The 9,769-nt window shown below is 41.6% G+C and overlaps 1 protein-coding gene across 4 annotated transcripts in view; it reads right to left on the bottom strand.

Annotated features, from left to right (window-relative positions):
• HECW1 (HECT, C2 and WW domain containing E3 ubiquitin protein ligase 1) overlaps window positions 1-8,892 on the bottom strand; it is a 171,376-nt gene extending 162,484 nt beyond the window's left edge. For all 4 annotated transcript variants that reach the window (XM_010223776.2, XM_088520860.1, XM_088520861.1 and 1 more), the window contains exon 1: window positions 8,559-8,892. In XM_010223776.2, coding sequence (XP_010222078.2) covers window positions 8,559-8,847 — 289 coding nt within the window. In that variant the 5' untranslated portion in view covers window positions 8,848-8,892. The remainder of the gene's footprint in view (window positions 1-8,558) is intronic.
• Window positions 8,893-9,769: the final 877 nt, after the last annotated feature.

The following is a 9,769-nucleotide window of genomic DNA, read 5'->3' on the forward strand; positions in this document are numbered from 1 at the left end:
AGCGCCTGCTCTCTGCAACGCAGTAACATTGCAAAACTGAACTCTTGGAAATCATGCTACCCGAAAGTCATGTAATAGAAGTGGTCAGCATTTGGTACGAGACAAGCTCTTAGTGAGAACTACATACAGAACAATCATACCAATTCCTTGTTTACAAAGATACAACCATAGAAATCTATAAATAACGACTATCATTATAGGAGTCAATGGGAATGTTTCTACTGGCTTCTCTGAACTATTGCTCCCACTCTAATGTGAATCAAAACTTCACTATGTTAATTCATTTGCCAATTTCTGCAGCCTTATTATGTTGCATGAATGCAACACTGCTTTGGTAGGTACAATGCTTGCACAAAACTCATCTGCAAAGAATTGCTCCATTTATTTCTAACTCCATGTTGCCTTATTCTCAAAGCATAGGCTCTCTGGTGAGGGTACACTCTAATCACTGCAAGTCACAAAAGGGTAACAAATGCACTGTAGTTTGCAGTACACATTCATCCTCACAAAATTTCTTACAGAAAAGCAATTTGGAGGACAGAAGTCTCATCCTTCAAAGGTGCTGAAAGCTCAGTCCCTGATCTAAGAACTAATCGTGTGCTTTAATTACACAGACAGTTCCATTTTAATCCCTCCAAAATTATCCCCCTGCCCAGTTAAAGAACGGTAACTTGGGAGGGAGAAAATGTGAATGGTGAGTGGAGAAGAGCAACAAGAGGATGACATGACAAGAGAAAGATCTTAAGGAATCTGAAGCAGGGAAATGAAAGAGCATAAGCTGTAATTAACTGGAGAAAATGGAATTGCAATGATTCTTGGTCACCAAGCACGGAAGGCACTGTCCTGAAAAAAAAAATACTCCAGGTATATCTAAAGACAGGCACGGTAAGTTTAAAATCTGAACTATCTCATGTGAGGTAGAATGAAGTGCTCATAAAACCCAGACGTACTCTCCTGTCCACCCCTCAAGTTAAGGGATTACAACTTCCAGCAAACCTTCTGAGCCTCGCATTACCTCCAGAGCCACAGGTGACATTATCCTTTGCCTCTACAATCTCAGGGGCCTCCAGATTACTGCTGAGAGGTATCAGTCTGATCTTCAATGACACTAATACCGAGAGTAAAAAGGAACACAAAACTGTCAAGCGTCGAGTCGCTGTTACATCTCTGGGTTTTCAGAAGGCTGTGAAGGAACTACGGGCCAAGCTCTTCCTCACTGTCCTGCCCTCCTTGCCTTGTGCTTGATCTAGTCTTGCCCAGAGTCCCATCTCTGTCACTTGAGGGACTTCCCTCTCCTTCCCTGCCACAGCAGAGCCTGCAGCCAAGACGTGGAGCTTACGGCAATGGGCCCTCTTTTTCAGTGGGAGTCCTGGGGTGCTTGTGACCAGCTCCAGCACCACCCCTCAATCTTCCAGTCCTCTCGAGTAACCCAGAGCCCAGCTGCTGAAAAGGAGCAGAGAGTGAGGGGGCAAGGAGCAGGGCTGGGGCTCAGCTGGGCCGGGGATCAGCAATACCCCTTTTTCAGGCCCACGAGCTGCACAAATACCCCGTGCCGACTCACGCTGCCGCCACTGGGCTTTGCCTGCCCTTGGAAGCAAAATATTCCCAGGGTATCAAGAGAGCTCTCAGTGCTACTTCACCTACACCTGGGCCAGGTACAGACAGGCTTTATCTATTCATTTTCTTACTTTCGGCTTGCATGGAGAACTGAAGATGAGGAGGAGGAATCCAAACAAAACAAAGCTGATCCTGACTGCCTCAGTGCATGCTGAAAACAGAAGACATTTGGTGGGGTAAGTTTTGTGAGGTAAAACATAGCAGCACTTTCTTCTTTTTCTTTTTTTCTAAAAAAAACAATGCCTGAACCAAAATTTTTGCAGTCAGTGGGAACATTTCCCTTGATTATGGGGAAATAAGATTAGGAAAAAATAGAGTGCTCATGATATTTGCTAGAGGATATACAAAGAAGAGATGCTGCAAGCGCAAGGCAGTATGAAGACATGACGTAAAGGGACATTGATTTGAATTCAGATTCATTCAGATTTGAAATCTGAACAAGAATGACAGTCCAGGGTAACAATGGTCATTTAATAACAAGGGGGAATTAACTCAATACTTGAAAAATGGGCCTGTAGCAATGCTGAAAGAGGTAACAACAGACAGCAAATTAGGAGATTGCAATTTCATAATTGCACCAAAATAAAAAGAAAGAAAAGGCCACCAATAACAACTCAGATGTATATGTGAAAGCACCATAGTGTAAAGAATCTCTTGAGAATCTAGAGTGATTTATTTGAAAAATGGTATTCAATTAGCTTATGCTTATTACAAATTAAAAGATCTTTAGTGAAGAAAAAATGTCCGTAGGGCGAGAGAGATGAAATCATGAGAAAAAAATAAGAAAGCTAAATGCATATACAGCGATTACAGTAGGTGTGAAAGGCAGCATAAGAATATTCAAATGTAAAAAACACTGAGGAGTGAGAAGAATGATTTAGTTTGGTTTAGGAAACTAAGAGGAAAATAAGAACATACGCTGAACCTTCAATAAATAATCTACATGGAATGCATCTCCTGTCTTACACTTTGTACTGCCAAGAGTTATGTGCATGTTGTCCACTGTTTGTACCATGGACCACCAGCCACAGGTCTGAACTTGCTGCATAACTTGGCTTAACTTGGCTTTTGGACCATCAATATCCCCCCACCTAAAGTCTTCAGAAATGTTTTAGTCTCTGATAATTATTGACTTCATCATCGGTCTGCTGATGATGCTCCATACAGCTATAATGGTCCCTTCTTCCCCAGCATGGGAAGCAGTCGTACATCAGCATGAAGACGCGGTGGTTTCCAGAGAAGGCATGAGGCGGTGCACTCCTTGCCTGCACTATTTCTTCCTCTTGACATTTGGCCTGCCAGTTGAAGTGGAACACCCTTTTCCTCCGGTTCACCTGAACGAGCTTCTCTACCACGGCTATCATTCCACAGAGAAACACTAAATGCAAACGGGCCTCTTTTGGCACCCAGCAGATACGTTTGTACTCCATCCTTAAGCTATAAAAAGGAAAAGATCTGGCAGTCCACAGGCTCCTTTGCCCTGAGTTCCCTGAAAGGCCAAGAAGTGCAATACTGCTGCACTATGCCCTTTACAGGTGCTTTTTAGTCCCTTGCAACTGACCCTGTTAATGAAGCAAAAGCTTTGTCAGTGTCATGCTCATTTTGGGTCTGGAAATGTCCTATCCTGGTTTTATTTGGCTAAAGAAGCTCCGCAGGCACAGAGCTGAGAAATGCAGAGAGACACCTGGCCTGATGATGAGAAGCGACTCTCACCACATCCAAGTGCTCCCATGGGAATGCGAGCCAGGTGGGAACAAGGAATGGGTATCGCTGCAGTAACGTTTCTGCCAAGATTAGTGACAGCTGATACCTGCTCTGCTCAGCATTGGGGTAGGCTCTCTGTTGTTTTTATGACAGGCTCGCTCCCCTAACACTTTTGTTCCTAAAATAAACAGTACTGTGCTTTGTGCAAGCCACCTGGCCATGAGGCACCTCTGTCACTGTTCCACAGAGCGAGCAGGACTGCAGGTGTTGAATGCTGAACAAACTTCACTTGCAGAGAGGAAGGCAGCCAGAGCCTGGGGCCTCAGTGTGGCGCAAGACTCGACAGCAAAGCCATCTATCAAGGAAGGGACCTACAAGCAGAGCACAGTTCTCCTCCAAAGACCATAAAAGGATCAGAAACACAGGTAACTCTGGAATATAAATTCCTAACATCAGTAAATTCATCATCCTCTAAACAGGCTCATTATGCAGAGTGGTATTTTAGGGATGGTTGTATCAGAGACGGAGATTCCAGGCCAAATGCAGAGCTAGAGCCAAAGTCGGGACGAGAAGTGCAGCTCAGGCTCCCCCAGTCCCGAGCCTCACACGCACAGCGCCATTGATGACATTTGCTTTCCCTGCTGGCCAGGGGTGACACATTTTCTGCTTGTGTGTAGTAAACATATGGTAAAATGGCTGTACAAACATGCTCTGATCCAACTCTTACTGCAGGAAAAATGTGTGTCTTTCCATTTGCTTCCAAGGACAATACAATAACAGTGGACCCGCTAAGCCTAAAATCAATCTGGAAAATATTTAAATCAAAGGGTTTAAAAAATTAGTTTTGTTGAGTTGTGGCAAAAATTGCCTTTTTGGCAAAAAAATAAAATCAAGGGCAGAAGAGGAGATATAAACCCACAGTTTTAAACCTAAAATTTAACCATGAAGAAGCCCTCTGTCACAAACAAATACAGACAAGAAATTGGACCCTAAAGGCTTTGTGTAGGAAGAAAATTTTATTAGCCTTTAGTAACGTTTTGCTTTTCCCATAGGAAATGCTAAAAGAAAAAAAAAAAAGTCTATTGTATATTGGCAAGAACTTAATGTTAACCCTGATGAATTCTTAGCATCAGTATGCACAGAAACCTGACCAAAAGATTTGTCCAAAGTCTGGTTTAAGCATTTCTCATTAACTACTCTACATGAGATATGGAGATGATGACAGAAGTGAAATCTAGTAGCAGCTAAAATGCCACTGCAGTAATTCTAAGATAGCTCTTTATCTACAGGCAGCTGCCAGCAGTCGCTATTAATTTATCTAAGAGGCTCTATATTGTAGCAAATAGTAACAGTAAATGAGATAACAAAGGAAGAGGAAACTTTGAGATAATAGCTGCAAATAATCCATCTGTCATACAGTAGCCACTAAACAAACAGTTTTATTAAAATACAAATACGCTATCATTATGAGTAACTTTGGTTTTTTGTTACAACTTTTCATTTTTCTAGTGTGCATGTTTTTTAGAGGTATCACACAAAGAAAACCCAAAATTCCAGAGATTTTTAAATAGCAACAGACCTGTGGAATCAGGTTTGAAATTCTCAATTAACTCTTGTGTTTATCTGTGTTTTGCACTGTGAACACAGTTCTGAAAGAAGGCTGATATTTTAACACTATAGTTTTCTTAAAGGAAGGCAACAACTCATCTCAGCTAAGTTGTTAAAGAATTTACCTATTTTCAGTGCATAGCTTATTGTTGATACACACACAGTACATAGCACCAGGGGAGTTAGAACATCTTTAATTCCAGTCTAGCAGCAACAGAAAGTGATTCTTATTCTTGAGGCATAATATGTCTTAAACACAAGGAGGATTTTTTCAAATACTCTTTTGTTGTTGTTGTTATTGTCTAACTATAGGCAACACTTCAGGTCTGGAAACCTTTTATACCAGTTATGTATCCCCAGACTTGGAACATTTTGATTTTGAAATGTGCACTTTATTGGCATCATCAAAATTTTAGTGATGGGAGTAATGCTGAGAGCAGATTTTATTTCTCTGTATTTCAAAACCAGCCTTCTGATTACTTAGACCTTATTTGGAGATATTTCCTAGGATACTAGAATGGCAATGATTAAATTCCTCTCAGGTGGGAACTGTCTTTTGTTCTACTTTTGTATAGTCCCGTCCTGAGATTTACAAGAGCTCCCAAAAGACCACCAAGAACAAAAAATAATAATGCTCCTGCACGGAGTTTTATAGAAAATCAACAGCACACTGCCTGGTCCCCCCCATGGACACATTTTTTTTCAGTGTTCTCATGACTCACCATGCTATTGAAATACTGCTACACTTAGTCTTTTAGCTCAAGTTTCACAAACCGAAACAGTCATAAAAAAGGATCTGGCTGCAGCCATGGATTCCAAGCCAAATACCAGACTGACCAGCAGCAATGAAACAGTTAACAGTGCTGCCATCTAAGTGGAAATAACAGGCTTCAACACTAATCCCCCACTGAGCAGACTGAGAAAAGCTCCTACTTTCCTTGGTTCTCTTGTTCCAGTCTGCCTGGCTGCTAATGCAAAACATAGACATATATCAGTTTACATTGTGAAGGTCATATCCACACAGCCGGGACATTTCCTTCTTAATCAGAAGCACAGACTCAAGAAAACTGTACAAATGCAAGGAGAAATGTAAGCCATTTATATGTCTGCATCTCCCACTCTTACAGATTTATTTTGTCATAAATATTGAAGATTCTAAAACTTTCTTACTATTATTTAATAGGTGCTGAAATAGGTGCTATCTAATAGGTTCTGCAGAAGAAACAAAAACTCCATGTAAGGACATAGTTGTGACTTACTAAGACTACTATCTGTGCCCCAAATATTGTCTTTACTGTTCCAGGTGTCACAATTAGGGATTCATTTCCAGCATTATTATGTTTTTAAGATATTTAGGGTGCATTTACATTAGTTCTCTGTTGCACATCAGAGCATAGTTTTGGAATGAATCTTCCAGTGGTCCCCAGCTGAGTTCACATGTGTGGTGATCTCAAAGCACAACAACTACAATGAAAGAGCATTTAGTCTGACAGCCTGGAACTGTGCTCAATTAGGATGCCCTGAAACGTGCTGTATGCCTCCCACCATCAGCTCTCTGCTGGTACAAATCCTATTATTATTTGCTATTGTTTGCTATTTGCTATTATTTGTTATTGCTATTTGTTCCCTTTGCCTCATCAGGAGCAGATAGAGTCCTGCTTCCAGTCATCTGCCTAGACACAGTGTGGTCCACATCAAACCAACACCAGTAACTCTGCATCAAGTGGTCTTCCCAGGATCTCTCATTTTCTTTAATGGAGCCAAAACACCAAAAACTCCACCTATGTTAGCAGTGAGGAGAAGAGGGGAGAAAAGGGAAAGGGAAGAGAAAGAAGAAGGAGGTAATGCTGTCTCCCTCCAAAAAACGCTTATTTCCTCAGTTATTCAGATCAGGAATCAGACATGGTAGACACAAAACATTAGCTGCAAAGACATTCAGGGTCAGCGCTTGGGTTTTGGAGCACTGGGCACACTCTTCATTTTTCATTTGGCAGAAGCGTTCTTGGAAGACACCGTGCACTGTTTCCATTAACATGAGGCGTTCTGCCAGCAGGGGCAAGGATGCACTTCACAAACTGTACTTCCAATATTTATGGGGGGTTCTTGAGCAACATCCTGTTTAACACGGTAAATTAAGGAGGAGTAGTAGAGTGCAGCTTTCTTTCCAGTGAATTCCCTATGTGTCCAGGTTATCTACCAAAAAAATGTAGTAATGCATCTTCATAGCCCTTGATAATATGTCTGAGCTATGAAACCTGGTCAGATCAGTTTGTTCACATTGTAAATGAACTAGTCACAGCTCTATGGACATTGATTCTTTGCCTATTTTATGAGGCTACTCACGGGAATTGGTACTGCAGCCTGGCTTCCCAGGCTCTGCCCTCCTTTCCCTCATGTCTTAAATAACCCATCCTCACGTTCCCCTTGTCGAAGTCTCTCCAGCACCGCAAATTTCTTCTCCGACATCTTGCTGCCATCATACCACCAGGGTTTCTCTACATTCCCAGACCTCCCATCTCGTTCCTTCTCACACTCCATACACTACCACTTCTGGCACTGCTGATCCTCTCTGTCCCCCCAACATTCTCAGCATGTCATTCCACATGATACCGACCCTTCCCATCTTCTTTACTAAAGTAATTAAACATAAACTTAACTAGCATCTTAACTCCCTATAACGTCCCTTATGATTGCCCCAAAGTATCCAAGTTCCCTCCCACATTCTGCAAGGCCAAGTCAACACACACACACACACTGTATCTGTTTTTCTTTGGCTTGCTATCCGGGCAAGATGCAATATTGCTATTGGAACTGTAATACTTGCTTAGTGCTAGACATACTTCACCAGATAAGGGGAGCATTTTACCAGCATCTCTGTTTGTGGGGGCAGCAATCTGAGGCTCTTCTTTACCCAAGCACTGATCGTCAAGAAACTTCCAGAACTTTGCATCTTTGAGACCTCTAACCCCCACAGGAATGTGGCTGAAACTGATTCAACACGTTCAGAACTTAAGAGTGTAAAGAAAGAACACAGCCTTCAGTGTAAGGCTATAGGACTAAACTCTTTCAGAGGAACCATGCCAGGTTAAAAAGTGCTTATTTTATACCGAAGTTAAACCGCCAGGTAAGAGTCCACTGAAACCATTTCTCATTCTCTTTTGTGGGGTTGACTTTAAATGGATGGAGAAGCTAAAAATATGCTGATGTATTTGAATGCTTCCAATATCAAAAAAAAACCCCTCTGTGACACTAGTCTGCCTCACTCCATAATTATTATTGTTCATATCAAATATCATTTGGCTATACAGAAAAAGGCATTCTGTGTTTTTTTCTTTTTTTTGAATGATTCATACTCTTGACTCATAAAACCTCTCATCTGTCACAGATTACTCAAGGACTTACAAGAGGGGACTCTGAAAATATTACGCTTTCTTATGAAGGAGATAAACATCTTGAAATTTAAGGGAATTCAATAGAGCAACTCAGGAGCAGAATGAACGTTGTAATACATAATCTCACTCAAAACCATTACACTCAGCAGAGATCTATTAGCCCTTATCACTGTAACTCTTAGAACTAAATTTAAGAGTAGCAATAAACCCCCCAGTGAAAGAGGAAGGGGAACTTACCTATGAGATACATGCCAATCCAGTCCCCTGCATCCACTTCTTCTTTTATATCCCAGTATATCACTAGGTCTTGTGAGTGCCCGATGGAATAATAGGAGCTGCTGACCATCAGGGTGGAGCGGCTGTCGGAAGTGACGAGGTCCGTGTCACTGGTGGACCTAGGAATGGTGACTGCCTCATGGGCATTGTTCCTGATGTCCATGTTATGGAACTGGTCAGGGTTATAGCTGTATCTGAGCGGTTCTTTGCACCGCCGCCGACTCTGAGAGTTCCTGGATGGAGACGCCATGGCTGCCAGGCCCAGGAACCTGTTTTGGTACAGATTCTGCAAAGAAAAAAAGTGGACAGTGTTTACAATATGTTTTATATGTCAATGACATTGAAGCTTTGCCTAAGAAAAAAAAGTACGTAAGAATGAGCAAATAACAAAAGATAGATTTTTCTTTTTTCATTGGGGACAGCAAAAAAATCACAAAAAGAGGTAGCAGGAAACAGATACTGCTAACTCAACTTTACTCCTTAAATCCCACTATGAAAACAAGTGTAAAAGCAAAGCTTAGCAGCTTTGGCTGCAATTGGCAGTGTTAAAAAAATCAATAGCATCTGACTTTCTCCCTGTTACACACTATGTTTAGCAACACGCTACAGTACCATTCTCTTTCAATATTAGGAGACATTCTTTCCACTTTTGACACTTTGAGCCAAGTCTTCTTCCTAGTGGTTCTAGTTAGATTTTCAGAAGAATCTTTTTTTAATCCACCCTCCTCACTGAGAACTATTTTGCGTGACTGGACACCAGTGACAAGGCTTTTCCTCCCATCTTAAGATCTGAAGAGCTACAACCATGAGAAGCAAGATAACCCTGATGGCAAGAGAGAGATGCCGTCATCGACGTGGCAATGCAAGTGTTGCAGTGTCACTCATTCAGCTCTTGATGTTGTTGCTCTACTCGGCTCTTCTCAGAAGCCTCACAAAACGGGTATGTCCTTTGCAGGACATACTGAACAATTAAGGGCAATCAATGAGGCTACTGCAGAATAGATATCATGTTAAGTAGTTCTAATGAAATGATTTGAATTTCACCTTACCCTCATTCCTCAAGGCAAGGCGACTGACTTGCATTAAAAGTTCTATGGTACTTGAGTTAAGGGTCCTATGAGTTGGTGGATAGATAATGCTCAAGTTAGGACTTGAATTAATTCTGATGTGTA

Source organism: Tinamus guttatus, unplaced genomic scaffold, assembly GCF_059628265.1.
Source record: "Tinamus guttatus ecotype Peru unplaced genomic scaffold, ASM5962826v1 Tinamus_guttatus_pri_ptg000104l, whole genome shotgun sequence".
Lineage (NCBI taxonomy): Eukaryota > Metazoa > Chordata > Aves > Tinamiformes > Tinamidae > Tinamus > Tinamus guttatus.